Source organism: Rhinolophus hipposideros (assembly GCF_964194185.1).
Source record: "Rhinolophus hipposideros genome assembly, chromosome: 3".
In the NCBI taxonomy this organism is placed as follows: Eukaryota; Metazoa; Chordata; class Mammalia; order Chiroptera; family Rhinolophidae; genus Rhinolophus; species Rhinolophus hipposideros.
Genome location: NC_138049.1, coordinates 25,931,953 through 25,947,189, shown reverse-complemented (window position 1 = coordinate 25,947,189; position 15,237 = coordinate 25,931,953). Strand labels below are relative to the sequence as shown.

At 34.8% G+C, this 15,237-nt stretch overlaps 1 protein-coding gene across 2 annotated transcripts in view; it reads left to right on the top strand.

The window, feature by feature from the left end:
- Positions 1–15,237, top strand: part of PDE7B (phosphodiesterase 7B) — a 290,443-nt gene that overhangs the window by 241,998 nt on the left and 33,208 nt on the right. For both annotated transcript variants that reach the window (XM_081044492.1, XM_081044491.1), the window contains 3 exons: positions 9,137–9,288; positions 11,780–11,843; positions 13,771–13,866. In XM_081044492.1, coding sequence (XP_080900618.1) covers positions 9,137–9,288; positions 11,780–11,843; positions 13,771–13,866 — 312 coding nt within the window. The remainder of the gene's footprint in view (positions 1–9,136; positions 9,289–11,779; positions 11,844–13,770; positions 13,867–15,237) is intronic.

Genomic DNA, 15,237 nt, shown 5'->3' with positions numbered 1-15,237 from the left:
TGACCTATTTCACTTAGCCTAATGTCCTCTTGTCCAACTATGCTGTCACAAATAGTAAGACTTCATTTCTTTTATAGCCAAGTAAAATTCCACTGTATATATGTGCCACTTCTTCTTGATCCACTGGTCTTTTGGTTGGAGCATTTAATCTATTTACATTTAAAGTAATTATTGATAAGTATGTAGTCATTACCATTTTATTAATTGTTTTGATTGTTTTTGTAGTTTTCTGTTCCTTTCTTTTTCTCTTGCTCTCTTCTTTTGTATGATGTTGACTCTCTGTAGTGTTGTGTTTGGATTCCTTTCTCTTTATTTCTTAAATATCTCCTGTATATTTTTGGTTTGTGGTTACCTTGTGCTTCATATATACAAGCTATGTTTATAGCAGTCTACTTTAAGTAGACGGTCAGTTAAATTCAAACACATTCTGTAATCACTAACATTTTTATTCACCCCCTCCACATTTTTGTTTTTGTCATTATTTTTTACTTTTTTTTGTGAGTTGAATGTCTGTGTGTATCCTTTAATTTACTGTTACAATTACACATGATCATCTTACTTTTGCTTTAGTGTTGGTTGATCCACTGCTTTTATTATGTGTTTGCCTTTGTCAGTGAGAATTTTTTCCTTTGTGATATTTTCTTATTTGTATATTTCATTTATTTTTCTTCTTTTTCTCAAAGAAGTCCCTTTAACATTTCTTGTAATACTAGCTTGGTGCTGATAAACTCCTTTAGCTTTTTGTTGTCTGGGATTATTTGTGTGTTCTTTAATTTTTTTTCGTTGATGTCTTATAGTTTTTTAGTATATAGGTCTTTCACCTCCTTGGTTATATTTATTCCTAGGTATTTTATTCTTTTTGATGCAGTTGTAAATGGGATTGTTTTCTTAATTTCTCTTTCCAATAGTTCATTATTAATGTACGCAAATGCAACAGATTTTTGTGTATTGACTTTGCATTCTACAACTTTACTGAATTCATTTATTAGCTCTAACAGTATTTTTATGAAGTCTTTAGGGTTTTTATATACAACATCAGGTATCAATATTGTAATATCATTTCTATATTTAAAAATCTTTTTGGCAGCTAGTTCTTTTTATGAATAAATGGAGACTTTAATCCAGAGATGCTAAACTGTGAAAGGTGAGATTTGAGTACAGAAGTCATTACAGTTAAAATTAAACCAATTTTTTCTTTTTTTTTTTAACTGCGTATCTAAAACTAGAATTTCAACCTGACTTCTTCAAGTTTCATCATTTTTGACCTTAGAACTGGAGCACACATATAGGAAAGTTACTCAATTCTGTCATCATGTATTTAACACCTAAACGTGCAGGATATTGAGGAAATTCAAAGAAAACTAGCAAGAATCTTGCCTCTAAGACCTTATAACCTAACAAGAAAGTCAGATGTGAATAAGAGCAAATTTGCAATCACACAGGGAACAGCTTAGTGTTAGAGGGGAGATCAATCCCAGCAAATGGCAGTAGCAGGAGGACCTCCACCCTGGAAGTCCATTTGAGGAGTTGAGAAAATGATTTAAAACACTAACATATAAGTTGTAACATCTTGCACTTTATAAATGGGCTTATTATTTTAAAATGGCATTTGATGACATTTCTGTAAGCTGAGAGAATTTATCCAAATTAAATCAACAAATCGTATATGAAGTTTCCATTATGTATAAGATGATGCACTAGGTACAAGATGTTACAAAGTTTGATAAGATGTTTTCTGACCTTGGGAAGTAATAAGTTATTTATATCAATAATTCTTTAGTACAAGACATATTAAAAATTTTATAAAAGAAGAATAAACAAACATGAATTTCCACTAACCCTGCAAGAAATTTCATTACAATTATCGTATAATTATTATAATATAATAGTATATAATTATGTCATGTGTAAGTATTAGCTAATAATTGATAGTGCAATAATTATCAGAGTAGGGCATTTATTAATAACACATTATTTGAAAGATTGTGTTGGATTAATGCACTGAAAGTATTGAAACTAGGTTTATGGAGTTGGGTCTCCATGATTACCTGAGGCCAATTCTGCTCTCTTAACCATAAAAGGCTTTCTTTGTTCTCAGTATCACCTGAGCTACTTCTGTGCCAATTACTAACTATTCAAATTCTGGAAACAGTGCATATAGCTCTTTCTGAAGGAGCTAGATATACAGTTGACAGAAACAGTCCTATAACTTTTTTTCAATCCCAGGTATTTATTCTAGGTTTAAGGTTTCTCCTAGTGCCAAAATTTATCAGCCCTTTTAAAGAGAATATGCCATAGAGAAGGTACTCATAATGAAAATAATTTTTATTCACATTTTTTGCATTTAAGCCAACACTCACTTGTGAATTTTTTTAAATTACTATACTGGAAATGCCAATATAAACTTCATAACCCTAAAATTAGTGTCTAAATAGTACAGAAATGTGTTAATATGCACATATTTGTGAAATTCATAAAAGAAAAAGTAAGCAGAAAATGAATTTCACAGTTAGAGTCAATACGCACATAGGTTGGGTAATGAAACGTCTTGGAGCTCCATTTTATAACTATTCCAAATGAGAATTTGGGTGCACATAACCCATAAAACAACAAAATTCAAATAAAAAGCACCATTAAGATAACTGTGAATGCCTTTAAATAATGATTTTTAAAATTATATAAAGACATTAAATGAACCCAGCATTTCATCATTAGGCACTTTGTTAAGAACTCTCAAATTTTCACAAGCTGAATTTAGTTAGCTATCTATAAAATTTCCCTTAATCATTTAGATTTCTATCCAGAAAACACATATTATAATGTATCTAATTATCAAAGTAAATATACTAGCTATTCACTAAAAGTCCTTTTTGAAACAAATCTGTCAGATCTTATTCAGTAATTATATAACACATTTCAACTCTTCAAAAAGCAGTATTTGGGATTATTACACAGCATGGTGATTCCTTCACAGGTTATTCCCCATATGGATTCTCCCAACTGTACTTTCAGCTTCTTATATGCTAGCTTTTCATTATCTCTCATAGCGCATGGTGCTCCCTAAATGACAGTTTATAAATAAAGTATTAATATTGTTTTAAATAAATTGATTTGTCTTGTGTTATTGAATATTCTTACCCTCTAGAGAGCTACCTTGATGATATTTTTTTCATTTAGCTTTATGCATGTCCTCAAATAAGAAAATTAAGCCTTCTTGTTTTCTTTTTTTTTTTTTTTCTTTTTGTTGTTTTGTTGTTGAGAGCCCACTGGCCCATGTGGGAATCGAACCCGCAGCCTTCGGAGTTAGGAGCACGGAGCTCCAACCGCCTGCGCCACCGGGCCGCCCCCTTGTTTTCAAAAATGGCTATCTAACATCACTTCTGAATTATTTTCTTATTGATTAAAGAATACCTACATAGAAGTGCTAAATGGCATTGTCATGGCTTGCCTTGGTATTTTAGAAAATATTGGCCACCAATTAATACTGCAACTAGTCAGATATCTACCTACCCATCTCAGACAGTAAGTTTGAAATTGCACAAATAAAAAATACACATCATTATAACTAATTTGTTCCAAAACTTTGAACACCCTCACAGTGAATGACAGTACATACTAAATCTTTTTAACTGACAGGTTACCATGAAAAATTAACTATGAGATTTATTTTATTATTGAATGTTTTTTACATTATCTGAGCTTATGATCCAAAGATGTGACAGGGCCAGAACTAGGGTGAGAGGATGAGGCACTTATCTCAGGCTCAAAATTTAAGAGGGTGCCAAATAACTCAGTTATCAAGATACATCAGATTTTAACACATTTTTTTTTATATTTCGTTTTATTTTTTATTAGTTTCAGGTATACAAAAGAACAGAGAGATTAGATATTTATATTCCTCACAAAGTGATAACCCCAATAAGTCTATTACCCACCTGACATTGTACATAATTATTACAATATTATTGACTCTATTCCCTATGCGGTACTATATATCCCCGTGACTATTTTTTTAATGATAGTTGATGTTCAGTATTATTCTGTATTAGTTTCAATTCAAAAAGATATATGCATCCCTATGTTTACTGCAGCACAATAGCCAAGATACGTAAACAGCTGAAATATCCATCAACAGACGATTGGACAAAGAAATTGTGGTATACATACACAACAGAATATTACTCTGCCATAAAAAAGAATGAAATCTTTTCATTTTTCACAAGCTGAATTTAGTTGTGCTATCTATAAAATTTAGCTGGTCCTAGAGGATATTATGCTAAGTGAAGTAAGTCGAACTGAGAAAGACATATACCATATGATCTCACTTACATGTGGAGTCTAAAGAACAAAATAAACAAACAAACAAAACAGAAACTGACTCATAGATACAGAGAACAAACTGATGGTTGCTAAATAGGAGGGGGATGACGAGGGTGAGAAAGGTGAAAGGATTAAGAAGCCCAATTTGTGGTTACAAAAGAGTCACGGGGATGTCAAGTACGGTATAGGGTATATAGTCAATAATATAAAAACTATGAATAGTGTCAAACGGGTACTAGAACTTATCCGGTGGATCACTTCATAATTGTATCAATGTTTCACACAATATTTTTTAAGTAAAAATTAAGGCCAAGAAATATAAAAAATTTAAATAAAGATCAAGAGATCTATGTACTGTCACGTTGGTGGACTGTTTGTTGCCTGTTTGACTACAACTACAGGGTGAAAAAAGTAAGTAGAGAAGGAGAGAAACTTGTGTTTTCCTGTTTGGTTTAAGGACAAAAGAATCTAAACTTAATATTCTTAGCTCATAGCATCATTATGTTAGTAATATTTTACTAATTGTCAAAGTGATAATTTTAGTGAATAGAAATTATCATTTCTTATCATCTGCATTTATTGTATGCAACTCATGTCTGAGTATACGATATGTAACTCATATTTAAATCCATATACACATTTCACAAATTGTCCTAATCATATCAGTTATGGAAATATTTTTCTGATCCAGGATCCCATTCAGGGTCATGCGTTGCATTTAGTGCACTATATCTGGTATCCACGATTATGAAACAACACCTGAGGCTTTGTCTTTCATGACACTGACACTTTTTAAGAAAAGGTCTATTGCTTTGTTGTATCCTTCAACTGATGTTTCCCTTTTATTGAGGTCATGCGTATTTGGGGCGGGAACAGTACATAGGCAATGTTGTGTTCGAACATTACATCAGGAAGTGTAGGAAATCTATCAGTTCCTCCATTGTTCATGTTAACTTTGATTACTTAGTGAAGATGGTGCCCCTTCTACATTTGTCCACTAAAATATTACCCATTTTTCCTTTCTAATGAATAAGTCATCTCTGAGAAGATACTTTGATACAATGTAATTATTCTGTTGCTTTTTAACCTTTCACTTAATTTTAGTATCCATTGAAGATTCTGGACTGAATTGGTTATTACTACAAAGGTTAGAAAGTGGTTAATTTTCTAACTCTATTGTTTAATCTACATTATTGGTTGGCACTCTCTGCAAGGAAGAGCTTTCCCTTCTCTTTATTTATTTACTTACTTACTTGATTACTACCAGTAAGGACTTATGGATTCTTCTTTCAGTCAATGTTTTAAGGTCCATTCCTCCATTAGCTATTTTGAAGCTCACATTTCCCCATATTTGTCCTTCGAGTTGTCTGTTCTGTCATTTTTAAATGATCCTATTATTTGTTAGGTCTCCCTTATTTTCTGGTATAACAAGAAGTTATAGTTCATTTTGTACTTTGCCTGCCCCAGTCAGCCATTTCACCAAGGTGGTCAGGTTCCCTTTAGTGAGAAATTGTATTGAAAACACAAAATCAGAATGCTTGATATGCTTGTCTAGTATGGTGTTTTTGCTTCTAAGCATACAATAAAATGTGCTATTTTGAGTGCATAGTTAAATGAATTTTGACAGATTTATACACCCAGGGTCAAGCCTGAGTCTTTATTGTACTTGATCTATTACCTAGCATCATTTGTGACCTGGAGGGTCACACCTTCCTCCTTGCAATATTGTCTTCCCTAGGCTTCCAAGCAACGTTACTCTCTCTCTCTCTTTTTTTTTTTCCTATCCCGCTGGGCACTCCTCAGTCTCTTTTGATCTTTTCTACTCTTCTCCACACCTTTTAAAGCTGAAGCACTACAGAACTCAGATTTGGATGCTTTTCTTGTCTGTGTCTACACATACTCCCTAAGTAATCTCATCTGACAACTCCTAAGTTCGTATCTCTAACTCAGTCTTCTCCCTCAAGCTCTGGATTTTATATCCACTATTTCTATTTGACATCTTCACCTGAATTTCCAATAGACTTCCAAATTCAACATTTGCAAAACTGAAATCCATCCCACACCTGCTGCACCTGTAGCCTTTCTCATCTCAGGTCCATTATCCTGGTTACTCAGGCCCAAAACATGGAGGCTCCCAAAATATATTCGGAATCTCTTCACTACCCTCTCCATTGCACTTCCCCCCCCCCCCCCATGGTCTGAGCAGCCATCATTTCTTGCCAGTTATTTCAATAGCCTCATAACAGGTCTCACTGCATCAAAACTTGTTCCTATAATCTGTTCTCAACACAGAAGCCAGGATGACCTTTTTAAATGTAAGCATGATCATATCACCCTTCTGCTCAAAACTTCGCAGTGTCCCACGTTTCACTCAGAGTAGAGTCCAAGCTGTTGCAATAGCCTACCGGGCCCTGTATAATTCTTATGCCCCCGTTGCTCTAAGGTCTCCTCTCTCTTCTCTCTTCCTTTTTTCTCTTGTTTCCTCCTACACAGAATTCCTGCTGCCAGCATGCTAGGCATGTTTCCCACTCTAGGGTTATTGGTGCTGATTGCTCTGTATGGAAGGCATTTCCCCAGATATCTGCTTGGCCAGCTCCTTCATCTACTTCAAGTTCTGATAAAATTGTACCCTCTAATGAGGCCAACCCTGACAACCCCAGCATAGAATCCTAATCCCTCATTCCCTGCTTTCCTTTTTTTTTTTTAACTTTTGCCCTCATCACCTTCTTACACATTTTTATAAATTACTTCCTTTTTATGTTTATTGCTTATTGTCTGTCTTTCTTTGCTAGAATGTAAGCTTCATAAGGACAGGGATCTTTGTTTTGTTCACAGGGAGATCTAGAGCTTAAGGATCTCACCAAGTACTGTGTAGATCAGTGCCTGTAACTTAGTCACACTCAAAATATTTGTTAAATAAATGAATGAACCACTTGCTCCTGTAATTTTATTTGATAAACTGGTAGAAACTAGTGAGGACTCACCAGTAGAATTGAGTCCACATATACAGTAGTCCCCCTTATCTGTTCCAAGACCCCCAGTGAATGCCTGAAACTGTGGATAATACCAAATCCTATATATACTATGTTCTTTCCTATTCATACATACCTGTGATAAGCTTTAATTTATAAATTAGGCACAGTAAGAGATTAATAACTAATAATAATAAAATCATTATAACAGCATGTTATAATAAACATAAGTATGAATATGGTCTCTCAAATTATCTTATTGTATTGTACTCATCCTTCTTTGTCTTATAATAATGTGGGATGATACAATGCTTATTAAGTCAAGTACTTTCATCTTTTCTCCGAAAGGAAGCACTTTACAGTATCTCTTTGGTATGTCCAAATTGCCAGTTTCACTCTTGTATTTTGGGGCCATTATTAAGTAAAATAAGGGTTACTTAAGCAAAAGCACTGCGATACCTCAATAGTCTGATAACCGAGATGGCTACTAAGAGACTACCGGGCAGGGAGCACATGCAGCACGTAGACTCTGGACAAAGGGATGACTTACGCCCTGGATAGGATGGACTGGACAGCGAGAGATTTCATCACACTACTCAGAATAGTGTGCAACTCAAAGCTTATAAATTGTTTATTTCTGGAATTTTCCACTTAATATTTTTGAACACCAGTTAACTACGGGTTATGGAAACCATGGAAAGCGAAACTGCAGATGGGGATGGGGGGACTACTTAATATTGCTAATATTCTTTATATTGGTGTGTGCCTAAACACCTACTTCAGTTGTATGCCTATCTCCATATGTACTCACTTGCCTCTTTCCACAAATGAAATCTAGATCCACTTTAAAATAAAAGGAATTTTAATCAAGCAGCATTTCCAGAGAACAGTAGGTTTTGTCTGCTCTGCATTAAGCCTTTGCATGCATAAGAAATGAACTGACATTGGTTACTCACTGTCATTGGGGCATGCCACCTTGCTAAGGAGACCCTTGTCTATTGTTTCCTCTGCTTCTGGCATCCATTGTAATTTTGAGTTCCGTTCAGTTGACTCCAGATCCAAAATTGGCAGCAGATGTCACTTACATGGCCCTAGAGTGATTCATAGAATTGCAGCTGAGACAAGATATACCATGACAGGCATTCAAATAATGTGCTTGGGTTATTTCTGGACAGTCATCACGATATCAACAGTCAAGTTTTGAAAGGTACATGTGACGTGAGCATTAAAATATCTCTACTGATAGAATCAGACTTTTATGGCCACCAGCAAAAAGAGAATATACTCCATTAGAAAGAAACACCCTCTCTGCTTCATGTAGGTCAGTTTTATGTTGAGATTATGGATTCCTTTGCCACCGATATTCCTGGGACATTAGGGAACATTTCCTCGTGTCTAAGCTAGTGTATTCTCAACTCTTCCAATTCAGGAGAAGAATTTGATCAGACTAGAGTATAGATTAAGAAACTGATCTAAATTTTGGACCCTCCGTTCCAATATAGCAGAAAAAAAAGCTTAACTGTTCCTTTAAACGCATGCCAAAGTATGCAGATTTCACTTACTAAGTATATCCACATCATTAATAAGAACATGAAGTTTTTAATGCATGTACTTTATGTCTTCCAAAATTACATTTGGAAATATCTCAACAATTTTAACACATGTAATATATAATATCAATTATTGTTCTACAACAATTTCAAACATCGAATTAAGTAGACTATGTTTAAGAAGCATTGAGAGTATCTTTAAAATTTCTCTCCTTTGTAATACATTGCATTTTTATATAGTGAAGAAAATAGAGCTTTTCAAATATATAACTTGGAACTTGATTACTTTCACAGATACAACTCACTCAGGGGAAATTGGTACCAAGAAAAAGGTGAAAAGACTGCTAAGCTTTCAGAGATACTTCCATGCATCAAGGCTGCTTCGTGGAATTATACCACAAGCCTCTCTCCACCTACTGGATGAAGACTATCTTGGACAAGCAAGGGTGAGCTAACTACCCCTCTGTCACATCACAGCAGGCAGTGGAGGAGGGCACGTGCCTCCACTGATAGCACCCAGGTTTGAGTCCTACCTTTACCACTGAGATGCTCTGTGACTCTCGCCAGTTACTCAACATGTCTGGACTTTCCCCTCAAATATAAAGTGAAGTTAATAGAAACACATACCTTGTATGGGTGATGCAGAGATTAAAGGAGGTAAAGCATGTTGTCATGCTTAATATATTCATGCCTTGCTATTTTCATATATTCATGCCTAGCTATTTATAAATGTGCAAATCATATTTACAGAACACTAAGTAAACTTTTGGACTGATTGATTACTAATGAGACAATAACTAAATTTTTAACCCATTGACTTATCTCATTGTAATAGCTTCACTGAAAGTAACCCAATCATTACCAACTCTTAATTCCACTTTGGGCTATCAATATGGTGCTTTATACTTTTTATAAATTTTAATTCATTCAAATAATTTTTACTAATTTTGCAATTATTTTTACAATTCATGGGCCCAACTTAGGGTAGAAATTAACATGTGACAATCTAAAAACAGAGCTCACAGGGTATCTCTAGCTCAAACTGCCAAAAGAATTTAAATTTCAGGAATCAACTGCCTCAGTTTAAACAAAAATTAAAGGTAGTATCTTACAGTTTACATGCTAAGTAATATTATGCTGTCCATATACTATAAAGAAACATATACTATTAATATATTCTATTAAAAAATAAGCAGCAAGTAATGCCAGAAGAACTAATTCCCAATATTAGCTCTACAAAAGAAAAAAAAAACATCACTCCTTCTAACAACCCAAGACCTGAGATTAAGTAAATGTTTGTTTACTTATTCGTTTGTTTGGTTAGAGGAGAGCAAGACTAAGCTCCTAGCACTGGAGCATCAATGACAGAGCACTCCCAGTGGTGCCTTCCCCTCTAAACAGCCACCTCTCAAGAAAGGCAATATTGAGATATAGAAAGAACAGCAGACCAGAATTCAGGTTATCAGAGATCAAGCCCTGTCTCTGCCTTTAGATTTGTATGACTTCGATAAAATGCTCACTCAGTCTAGACCTCACGAATAACCTCTTACCCCTCCATTTTTCTGTTGTGAAAGTCTTCGTGTGCCATGACGAGGCCTTTGGATATTATCATAAGACACAAAGAAGCCATTCAGGGGCAGGTAGAGGAGCGTGAGCTGGTCCTTACCAGAAGCAGTGGCCGTGAGACGAGAGGAAGGCTCAATTGCAGGAGCTATAGTGAGGATGGATCAGCAACTGGAACTTTGTGTCTAACTCTAGGCATGGGGTATTTTTTTCAAGGAACGCCCTCATGCTACTTTTTTTTTTTTTATTAAATTTATTGGAGTGACAGTGGTTAGTAAAATTACAGTGATTTCAAGTATACATTTTTATAATACATCGTCTACATACTCTGCCATAGAAAAGATGAAATGCTGCCATTGGCAACAACATGGATGGATCTTGAGATTATTATGCTAAGCTAAATAAGTCAGACAGAAAAAGTTGAGAACCATATGACTTCATTCACATGTGGGATATAAAACTGAAAGTAACAAAGGAACAAGGCAGACAAAGAAACAAAAACTTATAGACACAGAGGACAGTTTAGTGGTTACCAGAGGGTGAGGGGGAGCAGGAATGGTAGAAGAGGCTAAAGGGGGTCAAATACATGGTGATGGAAGGAGAACTGGCTCTGAGTGGAGGCATGGGGTATTTTAAAAAAGAAAAATAGGATAATTAGTCTATATTGGACAGTAGGACTTTAAATTTCCGAATATTTTCAATTGCTCACTCTTCAGTTTCTTATTACAGTGGTTAATTTCATAATGTGTCCACATTTAGCAGAGTAATGTGCTCGACAATCATTTTGACTTCATTTTTTAAAAAATTTGTTGTAAACCTCTCCCTTAAGTGAAAACTACTTTGTGATGTAGAGACTTTGCTGAACTACAATTTTAATAGATATCTAACGTGTGTGCTTACTATGTATGTACAAGCATAGTTTTAAGCACTTATATTACATATATTTATCTTTATATATATATGTATATATATATGTTTATATATATATATATATATACATATATATATATATTACCTTTTTAATCTTCACAACAACCTTCTGAGGTAATCAGATCAGCCGCTTTTTTCAAATTACAAAACTGAGGTATAGAGTGGTTAAGGAACTTGCCCAAGTTACCACAGCCAGTAAGAGATGTGGCCGCCCTTAGCCCAGGAAGTCTGATTCCTGAGTCTTTCCATTTAACACTTTTTTATCACCAAGTAGAGTAAAATATTTGTTTCACTACAAATATTTTGTAGTTGTACAGTTGTACATAATTAGTCATATGCTACTATTTTTGACTTTTTAATTGTTGAATTCACTGTCTCAAAGTAAATGTTCAGAGTCTCTGGTATGATTCAATTGAGTGCTGTTTTTTTTGTTTGCCTTTTCAGCATATGCTCTCCAAAGTGGGAATGTGGGATTTTGACATTTTCTTGTTTGATCGCTTGACAAATGGTAAGTCATCAAAAGAATTCTCACTAAAATATACACCATAACATAGGATGAATTTCATGAAAACAAAATTTATTTCTAAACAGTGTTATTCCTTTTTCTTTCTTTCCTCACTTTCGTAAGTCTCCAGCCACTGAAGAAGGACTAGGGCAAAGGAAAATTAGTTCAGATCAAGAATAAGGATTGAATTTGACCTTAGAATCTTAAAACATTTCCTTCTGGCCTTGATAATCCCAAAGGAATTTGGGAAGCACAGATTAGATTCTGTCCTTGCAGAATACTTTGGCCGCAACCAAAAGGAGGAAGTTCATTGTTAGTTGATGAAATTTAGAAACACAAAAGCTCATCTGATCAGTCCTGACTCTTACAGGCCAGGTGTTTGTGCATTTTCAGTAAGTGAGTCAAACCTGCCCTGTTGCAGGTATTGTTCAGATATGTTTGGCATCATCAGCAGAAAAGAATTGCTGAAGATAAGAGTATAAAAGTTTAAGCTGTGGCTGAAGGGAAAAGTAGATATTCTGATTGGTTTCACTTTTTAAATTTTTCTTCCTTGTAAGCTTCTTTTAAGAGAATAATAAAAGACTATTATATTTTCATCTGCCCATTAAACAAATGCTGATAAGCTTAGGGAGCCAATGAAAGACATCACATTTAATGCTAACCTTTGTATGTCCCACCATCTATCCAGCTCGTGCTTTAAGTCATTACAGATGGTTTCCCACCATTCTGTTACTTGGCAAACAACATACAGTGGAAAGAGACATAGCCTAAGACCATGAAACTGAGCTTTACACTGTGGAAAGCTAACTAGACCATCTAGGGATGGACTTTTTAATCGTGTATTTCCCTTTGCTCAAATCAACTGAGAAATGGGTACTGTGAATGAAATTAACTGTGAACAAAAGAATTTGTTAAAAGAGAGTATAATCAGAATCTTTGTAAAAATATGAAAAGAGCACATCAAAAATGTTATTTAATCAATTAGTTAGAGATTCAGTAAAATGCTACAACTAGTTCAAAGGAGAATTCAAAGAGCCACATACACACACACACACACACACACACACACACACACAGTGAGAAATGCGAAAATAAATTTATAAATAGCTGCAAAACTGGGAGGGGGAAATCAATTGTATTTCCACCTGACTAATTTCATTTGCATGTATATGGACAAGAATCACTTGCAATGCTATCCATTGTCTACAGCTTGTTGTGAAATAGCTCAAACAGTGCAATATGCAGAAACACATAGAATCAGGTACCCTGCAAGAGTGTGTTTAGCCACCACCTAACTTTCCATTTAAGACATCCAGTCATCTTCTTGGGCCATTTCAGAGCCTTTTATAAACTATAATTTTTTAAAATTCAAAATCATTAAACTTTGAATGCTTACAAGTTATTGTAGCTTCAATTTTGCATCCCTGCTGGCTTGAGTTATAAAATAAGTCATAGTCAAATCTCATCGTGGGTGATTTTTCCATAGGAAGTAAAGACTATGACTATTAAGGAATATGGTGGCCGTGTAAATATGAGAACCAATTGGAAGCAACTTAAAAGACACATTTCAAGTGACCATCAAACTGTGTCTTTAAAAAATATCCATACAAACACACACACACACACCTACACACACACACACACACACACACACATACACACACACACACGGCAAACAGACTCCTGTAACTCTTAACATTTTCATTGTCTTTGGTATAGGGAGAGGATCTGAGCTAATTTTACTTGTACAGTAGGAGAAAACCTTGTAATAATATCCTTTGTACTTGAATAATTTCAAATCTAAAGGGGAAAAGAAATGATCTTATCGGAAAACTTTCACAGAAACTTTGGATCCTATTGTCAATCTTGATATTTTAATGGTGATGAAAATGAGTTTGTTTTAACTGTTTTGGTGACTGTTTTCCTATAGGAAATAGCCTGGTAACACTGCTGTGCCACCTCTTCAACACCCATGGACTCATTCACCATTTCAAGTTAGATATGGTGACCTTACACAGGTTTTTAGGTAAGTCTTTTTTTTCATATTCCTATCTCCTTCCCAAGAATAATGGAAGTCCATAATATTATTTACTATAAAGTGGCAAGAACCATAACATGGTAGATGAAGACCTCAAATTAGTCTTAAATTATCTCATGTTAATTTTAAAATATAGTTTACCCATTTAAATCACTGAAAAAAATCTTTACTTGATGAGTTATGTTTGCAGCTGGTAAAGGTTATATACAAAAACCATCAAGAATTGTGTTACTTATCTGCTCACATATCAACAAAAACCTCAGAACGGTGTGCCTCAAATCATTCCACTCTGGACATGAGTTGTTGAAAATCTTCAATAATTTTTTTTTAAATAATAAGAACTACCATTTATGCAGTACCCACTACATGCAGGATCCAGTTGTTATGCTATTTCTCACTATTTCAATAACCCTGCATTATAACCACCAGTGGGCAAGTTGGGCATTATCACCACTATTCAGCCCCCAGTTATGGAGAGGTGCAAAGAGGTTTTGTAGTTTGCTCAAGGTCAACAACTTATAATTGGCAGAGCCTCAATCGAAGCCCAGATCTCTCTGACTTGAAAGGACGCCATCTTTCCACTCAACACCACCACTACTCTCTATCAAAGGCAGCCCCAGTTCTCATTTGGCTTTATATTCATTCTTATTTATCTGCCAGTGAATGATCCAGGACACACTTTTAATCAGAAAATAACTTCAGCATGTTTTTGGTGTCTTTGACTTACCCCATGGCTGTGCTTTGAATTGGAAAGCTGACTTGATGCCATCAGGAGTAAAATAGTAACAGCGACAATGATAGCAAAAGTAGCAGCAGGAACAATCAGGCTTATATGGTGCTTAAATATGCTGGGAACTCTTTTAAGGGCTTGCATCTATTAACACATTTAATGCTTTCAGTAGCCGTTTGAGATTGGGGCTATTGTTATCCCCATTTTATAGAGAAGGAAACTTGTAGTTAAGTAACTTGCCCAATACAAATAAGAGCTGGAGTTTAAATATAATTGTAAAATAAACCTGCTGAATAAAAGGTATACGTGTCACAACGAAAATTTTTGAAACAAACCATGATGTGGCTCATTTTCAGAAATATAGATAACTCCAGCTAATTGAATTTAGATATCTTGAGCAGAGTAATGACCATGAATAAGACCAAATAATTTTGATTTATCTAAAGGGGACGAATACAGATATTTCAGACATGTGTTTGCAGCCAGTGTACTGTAAAGAATGTAAAGATTTGATAATAGAAATAACACCAGAATCCAGAGCCAAATTCATAGCATGGACCGAGAAAATGTGGCCCTACTTGCACATCTGGACATTCTCTACCTCTGATTATATTGCATCCTAAGCATTG